This window comes from Arachis hypogaea, chromosome 18 (genome assembly GCF_003086295.3).
Source record: "Arachis hypogaea cultivar Tifrunner chromosome 18, arahy.Tifrunner.gnm2.J5K5, whole genome shotgun sequence".
NCBI classification, from domain to species: domain Eukaryota; kingdom Viridiplantae; phylum Streptophyta; class Magnoliopsida; order Fabales; family Fabaceae; genus Arachis; species Arachis hypogaea.
In genome coordinates this window covers 132237336-132253310 of record NC_092053.1, presented here as the reverse complement: position 1 = coordinate 132253310, position 15975 = coordinate 132237336, and the positions used below count along the sequence as shown (strand labels likewise).

At 33.8% G+C, this 15975-nt stretch overlaps 2 protein-coding genes and 1 pseudogene across 2 annotated transcripts; 1 reads left to right on the top strand and 2 right to left on the bottom strand.

Annotated features, from left to right (window-relative positions):
* Positions 1–1507: 1507 nt before the first annotated feature.
* Positions 1508–2460, top strand: LOC112768980 (uncharacterized; annotated as a pseudogene).
* A 1197-nt stretch (positions 2461–3657) lies between these two features.
* LOC112771845 (protein FAR1-RELATED SEQUENCE 5-like) lies at positions 3658–6076 on the bottom strand. The gene is made up of 2 exons (XM_025816664.3): positions 5969–6076; positions 3658–5763 (listed from the first exon to the last, which is right to left on the bottom strand). Exon 2 carries the CDS (start codon positions 5756–5758, stop codon positions 3740–3742), a length of 2019 nt encoding a protein of 672 aa, XP_025672449.1. The 5' UTR covers positions 5759–5763; positions 5969–6076; the 3' UTR covers positions 3658–3739.
* A 2740-nt stretch (positions 6077–8816) lies between these two features.
* LOC112771095 (CBS domain-containing protein CBSCBSPB3) lies at positions 8817–15430 on the bottom strand. The gene is made up of 14 exons (XM_025815708.3): positions 15005–15430; positions 14742–14910; positions 13999–14131; positions 12616–12786; positions 11889–11967; positions 11671–11784; positions 11396–11462; positions 11096–11201; positions 10953–11011; positions 10243–10349; positions 10035–10165; positions 9797–9876; positions 9622–9711; positions 8817–9532 (listed from the first exon to the last, which is right to left on the bottom strand). The coding sequence occupies exons 1-14, from the start codon at positions 15124–15126 to the stop codon at positions 9335–9337; spliced, it is 1626 nt and encodes a 541-aa protein (XP_025671493.1). The 5' UTR covers positions 15127–15430; the 3' UTR covers positions 8817–9334.
* Between the last annotated feature and the right edge of the window lie 545 nt (positions 15431–15975).

The following is a 15975-nucleotide window of genomic DNA, read 5'->3' as shown; positions in this document are numbered from 1 at the left end:
TGGGGGAAGTTGGGTTTTGGTAAAAAAAAATTGTAAAAATACCCCTTGCTAAAAAATTCTAAGCCCGGTGGGGAAGCCCGCCCCGCCCCGCCAAAGCCCGCGGTTTAAGCGGCGCGGGTTAGGCGGGCTTTTACTATTTGGCGGTCCCAATTTTTCAGTCCAGCCCGTCTTTTTTTGCGGTTATGCGGGCCGGCCCAACGGATTTAGGCCCGTTTGCCACCCCTACTTTCAACACATTTATGCATCATAAGGTTAAATATAAAGTTTTGATCGAAAACACAAACACACCCAATATTAACATGAATAATATGAACACATCTAAAATTAGATTATTACATATCCAAATTACACTAAATTTTAAATTCGAGATCAACAGAATAGTAAAAATTAGGATTTAGCATATCCAAATTATATTTATATTACAAAACTCCCAATCATACATAGTTGTGCAAACAGAATTATCATAGTCAGAAAAGGATCGCGACGGTGGAGGAGACCGGGACGGAGGAGGCGTGCGGGGTAGTTGTGGGTCGCTGATGGAACTGCGCGTCGCCGATGGAGAAATTCTTCGCAGGAGGAGCTCATCGCGGGGGGAGGGGGGTGCACGGCACTAGAGAAGACGAACGCGACGAGGATGGAAGGTGCTGTATTTCTAGGTTTTTAGTTTTAAAGGAAGAAATGTTTTCTTTGATTACTGCAGAGGAGAGATGACTAATTAAAATCTGTGTTTAAAAGAATATTTAGGATTTTATTTAGAATATGTTAATGTTGAGAAGATTTAAATATAAAATTTTGAATTTTAATTTGATTATTCTGTTTTTTTAATTTTGTTTTTTAATTAAAAAATAATAATAAATCTATTTGGACATATTTGTTTTAATTTTTTTAAATTAATATTAAAAAATACTGATAAATTATAATATTTAAAAGATATCTAGTTGCACCTATGTTATAACACTAATAACGCGTTTTTATAATCCAGAAATATATATTGCTAAATATGGATCAAAGAACAAATATATCAAAGTATAGAGAAATTAAAAAGACATATTAGTCATTGACTTTGATAAGCAGCTGTTTCATTCTTTGGAGTGCCCGAAGAGATCAGAAATAATACTACTCTTGAATAATCTAGATACATATGCAACTAATTAATTTGAGAAATTAAATGTATGTTTACTCCTCCATATGATTCGGTGCTTTAAGTATATAGTACAATTTGATCAAATCTGAAAAACTGGTTCTTGAGAGTTGAGACGTGCGTATGCTATCACCAACCCTCTCTAATAAGTAATAACCTTGACTTTGTTATTTCCAATATATCCACCATTTGTGGAAAATTTGAACTTTCAACTTTGTTTTATGGAAGCCACATCAAAAAGAAACCTAATAGGAAGAAGGCAGTGTATTAATGAAATTAACAAATAATTGTTATAAGTCAACAAGGTATTGGATGCTTGCACTATATAAAGGGTTACAATCCTCACTTGCTATGCCAAGCAACAAAAATAAACCCTAAATACATAGTCTTGTATTAAGGGAAAAAGAACTAAATAGGGTTTAACACTACTTAACATGGGAACCTCATCAATGAAATGGAGGCACTTGCCTCCACTCATTTATGCATTAGCATTTTGCTTTATTGCTATCAATGTTGCTTCTGATGATGACACTCCTTATTATGGAGGCCGCAACTCTCCCTACCACCCACCTCCACAGGCGGCGCCACCCGCACATGAACCTCACCCACCCTATATATATAAGTCTCCTCCTCCTCCATCTTCATATATTTACAAGTCTCCACCACCTCCTCCATATTATTATAAGTCTCCTCCTCCACCTTCTCCTTCTCCACCACCTCCATATATCAACAAATCTCCTCCTCCTCCCTATCCCTCTCCACCTCCTCCCTATTATTTTAAGTCTCCACCCCCACCATCACCTTCACCACCTCCACCATATATTTACAAGTCTCCACCTCCTCCATCACCTTCACCACCACCTCCATATTTCTACAAGTCTCCTCCACCACCATCCCCATCACCACCACCTCCCTATATCTATAAATCACCTCCATCTCCATCACCACCACCACCATATGTCTACAAGTCTCCACCTCCTCCATCACCTTCACCACATCCTCCGTATTTTTACAAGTCACCGCCGCCTCCACCATATATTTAAAAGTCTCCACCGCCACCTTCACCTTCACCTTCACCTCCTCCTCCTTACATTTACAACTCTTCACCGCCTCCACCAAAGCAAGCCGATCTCTACACTTCACCTCCACCTCCTAAGTATTAAGCTTGCATTAAAAATGCTTTAATTTGAGTTCTTTTAATAATATTATGTTCAACATTATTGTGGTTTCTACGCCATATAATAAGGCAAGTAGAACCTAGTCATTATATATGAATGTATCCTTATATTTCAATTGATTATCATATTTTCATCATGAAATCCTAACGCAGTGTGATTAGAATTCTGTTTCATTCTTTGCATATGATCATAAGATCTAAGTGAAGTTCATGAACTTGTGAAACCAAAATTGAGTTTGATAACAACATTATGATAATAACCTAAGGATAAATTAAAAAAAAAATGCAAATTTATTTTTACTTTATATTATTACAAACAATGCAAGCAGCAAATTAAAAATGGATCCTTATCTAGTTTGGTTGGCACGCGCTTCGAAAGAGAAATATTTACCTACTATTTAATATAAGGGAAAATACGAGAATACAATGTATACAATGAAGGTTTAGGGAATATTAGAGATAATAATAAATATCTTTCCAAAAGTTTAAACTAGTTTTGGGATTCACTAAGAATCGAACTCTTAACTTTTCGGATTTAGTACCCTAACACTATATTATAACACCATTCATCTCAAAAGCTTTAACTAATAGAAAAAGATAACACTAATGATTATATCTCTAACGGAAAGTATGAGAAACCAATGAAATATTTATACCACGGACGTTTAGGGAGTATTATTATAAGATAATAATTTTTACTTGTTAATGATCAAATATTTACTTTATGAAAAAGCCTCATCTATTGATAATCATCATATTACAAATACCGTTTTTGAAGATATAATAAATCGAGAAAATTCTGCGAAATTAACTAATAGTTAGCTCGCAAACACCTTACATAATAGTATATTATCCTTATAAAATAAATTTATATCAAGGAGACATTCAAGTTAAATTCCACCTTTTTATCCATCTATATTTATATAACTGAAGTTTCAGTAAAGTTATTAACTGAAGAAACAAAACGGGCCTCTAACATATATATAAAACAAATTATATAGTTGAGTTTATTGTTTTTTTTTTTTTCAATATATCTCGTTTAATTCTAGAGAAATGATGTCAATATTATTCTTTATCTATGTTCTTTTTTCCGTCTTTTTTAATTTACACCTTTTAAAACAGGTCACATCCTTATTTTAACAAAAAAAAAAAAATACCATAAGGCCCATAATAAAAGCTCTATGTAAAAATTTATATATCAAGCAAATTAAAATAAACTTATTTAAAAAAATGTATTAGAAATATCACTATTTGGAGAGCGCACCACAAAGAGTAGAAAAGGATCTGGATGCCACCATGCAAAAGTTCACACATATTTGCCAAGAAAATAAAAAACTACTAGTCTAGCAGACAAATAACACCATAGAAAGCTTTAATACATAGCCGAAATTGTCTTCAAAGATGTCAAAATGCAAATAAAACTACAAGTCAGAAATATGTGACAGAAAAAGAAAAGAAAACAAGAAAAAAATCATATCGATTACTCGTACATACTCAAAGTATGGATAGTTAATGTAATCCGATAATCCACTTTGTTCAATTTTCCAATCTGATGATGAAGAAGTATCCTTGTTATCTTGCACATCAAGAACACTATTTTCCTGTCTATCCAATTCACCCTTCAGCTTCACAAAGCAGCTGGACACAATCTTAAAGGCCTCCTCTGACTGTGTTCCCAAGTAAAGCATTGGGGAAGAGGAACACACCACCCTACCATAACTCATCATTCCGGCGACAACATCAACAGACACCGGAGGCAAGTAATTCCTCCAAAATTGGGCTGTTGACTTTGCTGATTTTGTCCATCTTTGGTGCATGAGATTATGAGGTACGTCTTTGAATCCCTCAGATTTCAATACATGAAAGATATGACTGCAAGGGAATCCAAATGTCTCAAACTTCAAGCATGAGCATTCAATAGTTAGACCACAAGGATTGAACATAACTTCATATGCTAAGTCCTCATGATCAATTTTCGCCAATTTATATTTGCGGCAGGGTGGATCATCATAATCTATTTCTAAAGCAACCAGATGCATCTCCATCTGCATCTCTGAAAGAAACCTTTGATAAGACTCTCTTGTAAATATATCAAAAGCCTGTTTCTCCATTTTCACAAGAGAGGTTGAGGGAGCGAATTTTGAATATTTAGAATCATAATCAGCCTTCCCCTCGTTGATCCGGATTTTCATAACAACACTGTCATACAGACTGAGAACTTGATTGAGTTTTAGTTCATGTAGTGAAAGCCTGCTCAGATTTCCATCAAGAACTTGGCATACTTTTGTGCTTCGCAGTCCGGCCCAGAAATGTCCCCTCAAATAAGTCTCTGCCCACTCATGACGTTTCCTATACATCTCCAGTATCCATGGATTTTCAGATAATTTGTAATTATCAACCATTGCCTTCCATTTCAGCTCAAAATCATTCAGCGAAAGAAAATCCAGCATCAACGCTTTGAAATCAGCTAGAAAGGATGGATTATCAACAATAGAAGAAGCAATTTTCTCAAGATGCCATGTACATAGGCGATGGCGTGATTCTGGCAACACAGACTTAATAGCTTCACCTAAAGCTTTGTTACCATCAGTCACAATAGATAATGGCATGCAACCCTGCATTAGATCAAGAAATTTTTGAAACATCCATGTGTATGCCTCAACAGTTTCTTCGCCGAGGATTGCGCATCCAAGTATAGTTGTTTGATGATGATGGTTGAGACTAAACAATATGACAAAGTGCAGATCACTTGAATTAGTCCTATAAACTGCAACCACGTCCCCAAAGCATGAACAATCCAACTGAGCCATAGAGTCTGCAAAGAAAATCCGAGCTAAACTAGCATTGACATAGTTTACTTCATAGAAAAGCCGAGGCTCTGAATCCTTCTTCTCTGTTAAATAAGAAATTGCAGCTTCTGCATCCTCAATTGTGATATAAGATCTGTAGGAAGTGCTTGAATCCTTTAGACTTGTTAAATAATCTTCTACTTCAATAGGTTGATAAATTTGGGGGAATAATTTGAATCCCAACTCGTGTGTATGCTCGGCCACAAACTCCCTTACCAACCACCTGCGACTAGCATAGCCCAAGCTAACGCAGAACGCAGCAGGACAATCGGCTCGAATTGAGTGCTTAGCCTTTTCTAGATTCTTCTTCTTCTTACAACAACCTCCTCTGTTACAAACCCATCTTCTCATGATGACTTGACCGCCCACGCCCCGAAAACTGCCTTGCTTTTGAACCTCAAACCCTGTGGCCGCAGCATACAACCTGTAGAATGATTTCGCAGCCGCTAACGATTTGAACCGCATTGCCTTCACATTATCAACTGTCCACAATTTCTTTGCTCTTTGATTTTCCGGATCGTTAATAGAGAAACTAGTACCGTTAACTCTTGGATTTGGACCGCTCTCGCTTCTTCCCTTCCCTTCTTCCATTATCGCTGTTCGATGAAAACAGAAAAATTCAGAAAACTAAAAAAAAAAAGAAACAAAACGATGTATCATTCTTTGTAACTTATTACTGAAAATCCATAGCCCTAATAACCGACCTACAAGTAGAAAATCGTATCAAAAGGAATTACTGAGAATATGAAGAAAAAACGAGAAATCAATTCCATTAGTAGCAGAGAGGAGTAGAGAAGGTACCTAGTGAGTGAGTGAATAAAACGAAAGAAAGCGTGAGTGGCGCCAAATCTCGCTTCTTCTCAACGTTACTAACTAATTACACGTCCCACTCGCTCTCTCCGGATCAACATACTTATAACCCGAGAATTTTGTGAAATATTTTAATATTTAATTTGATTATTAAATTTAATCTCTATCTTTATCTTTATCTAGTCACCAAAAAAAAATCTTTATCTTTTATCTTTATATCTTTATCTCTATAATCTCTATCTCTATAATAATACAAATAGGAAGCTCATAATAATAATAATAATAATAATAAAAAAGTAATATAAATGGGGAGCTCATATGTTGACATGGCGCTCATACGTTGAATTTGAGGATTTATTTACTTAGGTGTCGTCACTAAAAATTTTTAGAATTATAAATTATTATTTACTTAGATTGTTACTTTTAAATTTTAAATTATTTGCTTAGGTTGTTTTATTTAAGTTGTTATTTTTTAAATTTTAGATTGTTTTACTTAAGTAATTATTTTTAAAATTTTAAATTATTTGTTTACATTATTATTTTTTAAATTTTAAGTTATTTATATATTACTCTTTTAAATCATAAATTATTATTTACTTAAGTTTTTAATTTTTTAATTATTTGTTCATAAATTAAAATTTAAAAAAAATAATTTAAATTTATTAAACTAAATAAAGATATTATTTAATTATTTAAATTTTGCTAAGATAATTTTTTTTATAAATTAAGTAACAACTTTTATTGCATAAGATCTCTATTATGTTTAATACATCTCAGTTATAGTTAAGAAGGCACTTTTTTTTAAAATCTGTTAATTTTTTTCATTTGAACTTAAAACTTTAAAAATTTGTGTTTCCTAGGATTTGTATTTTAAATATATTTATATATTTATTTTATCTGTTAACTAATTTATTAACTATATTTTTATATTTGAAATAAAATGTAAAACATAGAGTACAACATCATATGTGAATTGCTTTTCTAATGAGGTTAGTAAAATATTAAGTTGTCGATAAATTTTTATTAGCCATATAATATAAAGTTTAGTGTAAAATTGACATGTTATTATTTTTTTGATGAACATCGGGACAAAAACGCCGAAAGAAAACAAGAAAACTAAATAGAGACTACTCTAGGGAGAGTAGTACCTATAAAATCAGCATGAAAAACTAAGGAAATACAAGAAGGCAAATTGAAAAAGATATGATAGTCGGACGAAAGACTATGACCAAAGTGAGCCAACCTATCCACACAAGTATTTGTTTCTCGAAATTGATGATGAATATTCCAACTAGTAAGCCTGTTGCATCTGTTTCTGATAGCCAAGACTAATGATCTAGTAGCATGTAGGGGTGGCAAGCGGGGAAGCCCGCCCCATTCCGCCCCGCTCCGCCTAGTAAAGCGGTCCCAGAATTCCAACCCGCCTCGCCTAACGGCGGGTTGGCGGGCTAAACCCGCCAAATATTTTTTTTTTTACTTTTAATTATTAAATAATATATATAAAGGCATAAAAAAATCTCTTATATTTTTTTACTTTTAACTATTATAATTTCTAAAAGTATAAACAAATTATAATTTTTATATTCACAAACATTAAAGTCTTTGTAATTATAAATATTGTTCCCAAAGCAAAATAAACATAATTCAAAACATAATTATAAATATTGTCTCTAAAACAAAATAAACATAATCCAAAACACTCAATTTTCATTTTCTCTCTTGTAAGTTGGGTTGGGAGAAGTTGGGTTTTGACAAAAAAAAATTGTAAAAATACCCCTTGCCAAAAAAATACTAAGCCCGGCGGGGAAGCCCGCCCCGCCCCGCCAAAGCTAAAGCCCACTAAAACCCGCGGTTTAAGCGGTGCGGGTTAGACGGGCTTTTGTTATTTGCCGGTTCCAATTTTCCAGCCCGACCCATCTTTTGGCGGGTTACGCGGGCCGGCCCGACAGGTTTAGGCCCGTTTGCCACTCCTAGTAGCATGTAAGTCAATTCCCCCGTGGAGGCAAAATTTCACTGCAACAACCGAATCCACTTTAATAATCAGATGAGAGCAACCAATATTCAAAGCTAATTCCCCAAAGCTCCGCTTTCGTCACTGTTCCGCCGTCCAAATTAGCATTAAAACAAGCTATCAATCTTCTATCAGAGTCCTTAGGATCCCATCACAAGCTGCTCTTCCTCCATTTAACACATAGCCATCCAAGTTTTATATATGTTCTTATTTTTTCAGGTCTCTTTCCTTAAAACTGAGAGATATTTTTAATATCTAATTTGAGTTAATTTTATTTTTAATAATTTGAATAAATTTTAGTTTTTATCGTCACTTTTTAAATAGAGTTTTAAAATACTATTATTATTCTAAATAAACTTAAATTCTATTCCTATTGTTAAAATTCATCTTTATAGCAATTGCAGTTACATTATTCTTATTTAAAGTTTTTAGCTTGAGCCTTATTGGTATTTTACTATTTTTAGAAAGAGAAATATTAAAAAATTATCAAAATTTATTATTTTTTACTTACTTGTTCATCAAAATAATTATTTTAGTCTAATTTTTTTAGTTTTAATTTAATAATTCAATAATATATTTTATTCTATATTTTAAAATATTAATAATTAACTCATAGTCAAAAACAATAAATTTTGATGACCCTCTTACATTCTTCTTTTTAGAATTGTGTCATAAAAATAAATAAAAAAATTAAGACCTCATTTGATATAGTTTTTTGGACAGAAGCACTTCATTTGATAAATAAAAAAGATTTATTTATACTTAGTGTGTGCAAGCTACTTTTTTTTAAGATCTACCATTGCATATTCTATAACTGGAGAAAAAAAATGAACGAAAAACTCTGCCTACATTACATGGTAATACACCGATCACAAAACTTGGAGGATAATTATAATCCTCAATGATGTTAGTTCACATATTTCAGGAATTGCAAGTGTTGAATACTATGACATTTGAGTATTCATGCCACGGTTTTATCTTTACATATTTTCACTTGCAAGCAGAAGTGGTAACAGGTAACTAACAATTACATTGGAGTCAGAAATAGAAAAGTGTTCCATGTAACGTATTACGTGTTAAACGTCGTGCCGTCTCACATCCCATCTACGAGAAATGAGTCGACACAATGTCTGACACTTAATACGTACACGTAACATATCTCTTAAAAATATATGCAAAACCAAACAACCCTCACAAGACATTGGCTAAAACAACTACAAAATATAGTAAAGGAGAACTTTCACATCACCTTGCTGCAATGAATGAAGATTTAAGTGACAATAAAGCTAAGGAGTTTATACAGTATGATTTTTACTGCCTGTTGTGTTTTCCAACTGGTGAAGAAATCACTGATTTGAGCGCTTCAAGTAAGCCACCACGCCAATGCTCGTTAGAACAACAGCACCTGCAAAAATACTCGAGCGAATGGACAACATGCCGCCTTCTGTTTTCCGTCTCGTAGCTGTGGTTGTGGTCATGGCTATTGCAGACTGTGGTGTCACGGGTTTAGCTGAATCTGTAAACTCCAAATCCAACTTCAAGGCCTGAAATATAAAGATGCTTAAATGCATACACCAAATAAGAATTAAACCATGGAAACCGAGACAATAGCTTGTAAAAGCATAATCTTCACCTTCAGTCCTGCAGATCGAGCATAGCTGACAGCAGAAACGAGATCACTATCGTTTGCAATAACAATTTTATCACCTTCATCGTCATCATACTAGAAGGAAAGAAAAAACAAGCAACATAATAAATACATGAGCTTACAATCAAAAGGAAGAGACCTGAACTAGAAGAAGACATACCAAAATTACGGGGCGTGATCTGTCATTATTACTGACCCTTTCCATGATAGCAGATACAAGCTCATCTAGATTTTCCGCTCCTACAGAAAAGGGAGAGGTGATACAAAGTTTTTCCAAGAATAAAAGAATAGGTAGGAAAGAAAAATTACAACATTAACGTTTATCCACAAGAAGCTGAAGGCTAATTTTCGATAAGACAAATGATGTACTAGCAATGCTTTTCCAAGATGTCACTCACCACAGGTGACTCGATGCACTCGACCATTAGGATCCTCAAATTTAAAAGTAAATGAATTTCCATGACCTACAGTTTGGTATGTAGACTTTGCAGTATCTGCTCCATCTGAATTCATTATCCCGGAAACTTCACTGCGACCAAACATAAATGCTTGTTAAATGGCCAAAAAAAATTGTATACTGAAGTAAAATAGCTACAACCAAAGTACCTCTGAGTGTCATAATCATCTGGTGGCTCTAGCGCTAAAGCTGAGTCCCAAAATTTTTGCATAATTGAGTTTGCCATATCATTTACAGTTCCAGAGCTACTTTCAACCTACAAATTACATATAAATAGCTTAGTAACAAGACACCACAATCTGCATGATAATAGCAAATTTAGATACAAAGGTGTATACAAAGCTTAATAAACAATATTCACTGTATGTCAGGTAAGTACATAGCCAACAGTTCCAAAAAGAATTATCAAGAAAATATGCAAGAAGAATAATGAAAAGCTAACTTGCAGCAATATTCTGATCGTTCGGGGAAGGGTAACAGCTAACATTCAGCAATAGTCCAAATATAGATGGAAACAATCATATACATGAATACCATTGCATCTAGAAGGCACAAATACTTTATCAATACTTCAATTCCTTCAATCAAATTCAATGACTACGGAAAACACAGTTGGATAATATATGTAGACAACTTTTATCATTTAATTAGGAACAAAAAAAGAAAGACAAAATTTGAAGAATTTAAGACAAACTCCAGAATAATCCTTTCAGCGGGAAAAATTATAAGATATGCCATCCAAGTAGAGGGTAGAAAAAATTTTCTTCAAAAGTTAAAAGCTAAGGAGTTAAAATTGATGCTTGATAACAGAGTAGTCCATTATTCAACATTTTACGAGTATTTAAAACATAAAATTTACCAGAGAAATTGCAGCAGTTGTTATTTGCAAAACATCCAAACAAGCAGCAATGTTGCCGTCTGCAAAAAACAAATAATACTCGATGCCAAAAAAAAGGAAAAAGAGTAGAGAGATTATGTATGCATTTGAAAAAGCAAATTTACCTTTGTCCACCACTGGAAGATGTAAGAACTTCCCATCATGCATCATATGGAGTGCATCAAGAATTGTTGTCTCTAATGATGCATGTTCAGGGTTTGAAGTCATTACCTAATAAAAAATAAGTGACAAAGGGAATAATGAAGAAGAAAAGCAAATCAGCTCCTAATACCGAGCAATGTGTACCCATCAGCTTGAGGAAATAGTATCTCAGAATAAACCACTTTTATTATATATATATATATATATATATTTTGACAGAACTTTCAGTATAGTTACTTTAAACCCAAAGAAAACAGAACAACCTTTTCTACTGGAGTGGTGTCAGGAGCAAGATTTTGAGCCACAACACGCATAAGGATGTCCTTGGAACTGTATGTGATATTTACAGAACAATATATTATGAAAAGATAAGATATAGATCATTATGCAAAAAGCTAAATACCTAAATACAAAGAAGTCAAAAATCCAGTTCTAATATATGGAAGGACAATAAAGCTACTATTATGCAAAAAAAAAAATCTAAATCCATTTCTTGTATCTCATTCAAGGAGAACAAATCCTTAAAAAAGGATCTTACGTAAGTATCCCTTGAAGCTTGGTTTCATTTGCAATCACAGCTGAATTGACACGCAACTCCCGCATCTTTTTTGCAGCTACTTGGACAGGATCTGATGATGATACAATAGCAACCCTGGAAACACAATGCTACAGAATGTTGTAAGACTATTATATGTGAGCAAATCAACGTTTTTTAGAAATCTGTAAAAGCACAAAGAACAATGATGCGGAGATTACTTTGAATTTTCACCAACTATAGTTGACAAGGAAGGCTTAAACATGCGCTCCCTCAATGTTTCTATGAAAGCACTTGCAGCTGAAAAAATGATGATAATTGAAACAGAAAGTTACCATTATTATAGAAAAAGAGATAGAAAGAGAACATTCAACGCTTTTGAAATCACTACAGGAAGCGTAAAATTGAGATTAGGAAGTAGAACTAACAAAGAAAAAATCAAATTTCAAAAACCATGATAAGTGATAACCAATGAAACAAATTTTGAGGCAGGAAAAAAATTTTTATATAAATATAATCAATGGTTAAAGTTGATGATTGAATTGTAAATGTTCAAAATATATTTTACTTGGAAAAAAATAGTGGGGAATGAGGAAGTACATCTTGAGAGAGATAACTTGCTAAACATAAATAGAAAAGAAAACAGCAAACAGTTCGAAATAATCAAATCATCTAACTAGTAAACCAGAAAGATAAATTCCATATTCAAAAAAAAAAAAATCAACAGTACAACTACGAATTCAACTGTGGCAGTTCTCCTATAAACATTAAGGGAAGTGGAGAAGGGAAGGCTTGTAGTGTAAATTTTATACTACAAGTCCTCCATTTTCTTCCTCCTCCAACTCCAAACTCACCAAAAAAAACCCAAGGGAATACATTGCAGCAAGCAAAATGAATCGAAGAATTCATATACAACTAGTATTAAAAGATGTATGTATAGTTACCAACCAGATCCATTACTACCCCTTTGCAACTCCACCCCCTCAACTGCAGCTGCAATGGCACTCCCTTGCTGAGCTGCCTTCTCCATCCTAGATATGGCATCGTATAGACATTTGGTGATATCCAGCATGGCAATGACTTCACCATTTTCCACAACAGGCAAGTGCCTGAATTTACCTATTCAGTTTGAGAAATCAATTTATATCTCCCTCAACAGATTGCTTTGCATGTCATGACTCCAGCAAACAAGATGTGAGAAACTAATGAAATCCTTACTCATATACTACATGATTATCAAAATCAAGGGTACACAAATAGTAAGAAAACATACTGAGATCCACGATACGACTTACGAGGAGCAGGAAGGACTAGACCACATGACTTTAGGACAGAAATTTGATTAATTTAAGTGACAGCAAGAATTGCCAAATGGAAAAAATAGTTAATCAATTTTTCAATCCATGTCTGCAAATTTTATGAAATGTTATCAGTTTGAAGGCAATAAGCTATCATCCAATTCAATGACTTAGATATGCCACTGCAATGGATCATCACGTCTTACCTATTTACTATTGCTCCTACTAGACACTTCAGACATGGCTCCTAAAAGATGTAACAAAGAAAACAACTATGCTCACATTTAAAAAGCATACCCTCTTACCAACCAAACATCTGAAACAACTTCTTTTGACCAAGCAACACTACACTAGCAAATGGAACCGGACTGACTCTGGAATATGTTAATAAGTAATAACAAATACATTATATCTAGTTGTCTACAGTCATTGTCAAAGCTAACATATGAAACCCTTTTCTTGTGTACAATTATTGTCAAATAGCAACCAAAATATAGATGCAAATAATAGTGCAAAGGATAATAGATACTAGATACTAGATAGTCATTCTCATTCATATAGTTCATATCCTAGGGTGTATATTTTTTGTACTCCCATGTCAGAAATATCACACTTAATGAACAACCAAATTCCAAAACCATAAAGATTGATTATATCCTCAGTAAACAGTAACAAAATTTATACTTAGTTCTTACTTCTGAGACAAAATCAAATGGCCATAAGAGTCTTGTACCTCAAAGTGTTCCATAAAAGGTAGAGACTTAATTACAATTGATAATATACGATTACCATGATGAATCTAAAGGTCTATAAGAAACTAATTCATTCTAGGAACAGCAAAAAGTCAAAACCACCACAAAGATTATCCTAGTTTTGGAAACTTAAATATGGCTTTGAATGTCAGCAGCTAAGCCAGTAACAGAAATTGTGGTAGGCATCAGTAGCATTTTCTAATTTCTAGCAACTTCCTCTGGAACTTTAAACCATTGTCTAATGCCCAATACTAAGGATAAAGAAACTATAAGACACTAACCTTGGACCATCTTCTGAAGAGCTTCGATGGCGAGTGTATCAGAAGTGACAAATATAGGAGTGCGTGTCATAACTTTGGAGACCGGTGTTTGCTCTGGCACCAGCCCCTCCGCAATAACTCTACTAGCCACATCCTATCCACAGCATAAACAAGCTTTGCAAATCACATACAAAAAATAATATAAGAAAAAAAACTTAACTTTGTCAATCTAATATATATGGAGAAAAGCATTGGAGCAACTATTGAGTTGTCTCCGACGTCAAAGGTTCAAACTGTGGTGTGGTATCAACCATTGATGCAATTATCAGGTTAAGCTGTCACATTACACCCTTTGTTTACATAAGATGCTTGTGTGGCAGGCTGCTTTAATACATATATATATATATATAAGCTTTCACTCAGCCACTCGATACCTTAAAAAGCCTTACAAATAAATAAGTTGGAAACATGTTTGGGGTGGGTAGAATTGTTTTTTCACTATGCATGTCCAGTTACATTGCCAGAACTGATTTAGTCTTTAAATTCAATCTTCCGAGAAGTGATTTATTTATTTATTTATATAACTTTACCTTGTGTCCGATCACTTTTAAAGGAACTACCCTATTAATTCAAATCAAAATCAATTAATTCTACATAAATTCAAACCTACAAAAGCAGAACCAATCACACATAACTATAACTTCATTATCTTTGGATTCTACCTTCTAGAATTGATTTGGTAAGAAGTAAAACTAACTCCAAACCTTGTCAGTGAGAATTCCGGAGAGGAGAGCATTGGAATCAGTGAGCAAGACGGCGTTAACGCGGCGGGCTGCCATTCTCCGGCAGGCGTCGTAGACAGTTGTCCCATCGGGAATCGTCAGCGCCTTCGACAACCGCAACTTCTTAACCGTCCTTTCTCCACCATCCCCCCTATTATCATAAATAAATAATTGAATTAAAAACGTTTCCAAATAAAAATAATAATAATGCGAAAACGATATATGATGGAACAGTATCGACGTACGGTTGCGGCGGAGGTGGAGACGGAGGTTTGGAGGAGGTTCCGCCGTTCTCGGATTTTCTGGAGGCGGTGGAGGAGGAGCGTCTGCTCTTCCTGGATTGAGTTTGAGAAACTTGACCACTCATTTTTTTTTTTTTTTTGTCTGAGTGTATGAATTATGAAATTGAATTTGTGAAGATGGTATGATATGATATGATATAATATAATAAATTATAATGAAAATGAAAATGAAGATGAGAATAAAAAGAGTATTATTGTAACCCACATATCTGTGTGGCGTGTTCGTTGATGTCAAAATCAAAAAGAGACAGAGAGAGGGTTATGTTATTGGTGATGTTAAGAAAGATAGGGTTCCATTTATCAGTTTTCTTTCTTTGTCTCTTCAGATACCTCAAATTATTATTGCTTCCTTGTTTTTTCCCACTCCTCAAAGGTTCAAATTATTTTCATTTTCTTATATTTAAAAGAAGATTAATATATTTGTTTAGTTAATGGTTTTCAATTTTTATTACCTGTGCTGTTATGGAGAGAATCTAAAATTATACTTACAATAATTAATTAATTAATTAGTAGTGAGCATATTTTTTTAATAATAACAAAAAAGAGAGATATCGGAGGCTGTCTGTGTAAGTCCACGCTACGGTCGGATGAGCTGGTGGCCACGCTTAAATGTTTTTATTATTATTTTTTATTTGTTTATTTGGCAAATTGCTTTGTCTTTTTAAAACTTTTTCCGTGTGTTAAATGTGAAGTATTAAGAATGAATATGCCAATCTTTTTGCTAAGCGTAATAGTAACGATCCAAAAACAAAAGAATTTTGATTTGTTTATATTGCAAAAAGTAACCAACCCAAACGGCACACGAGGTCTATTATTGGACTCAATGTCCAAGTATTCCCAAAAGTAATCGTCTCTGAAACTGATTCAACGGATGTATTTATTGCATATCAAAGAGAACCAAAATCAGAAATAAG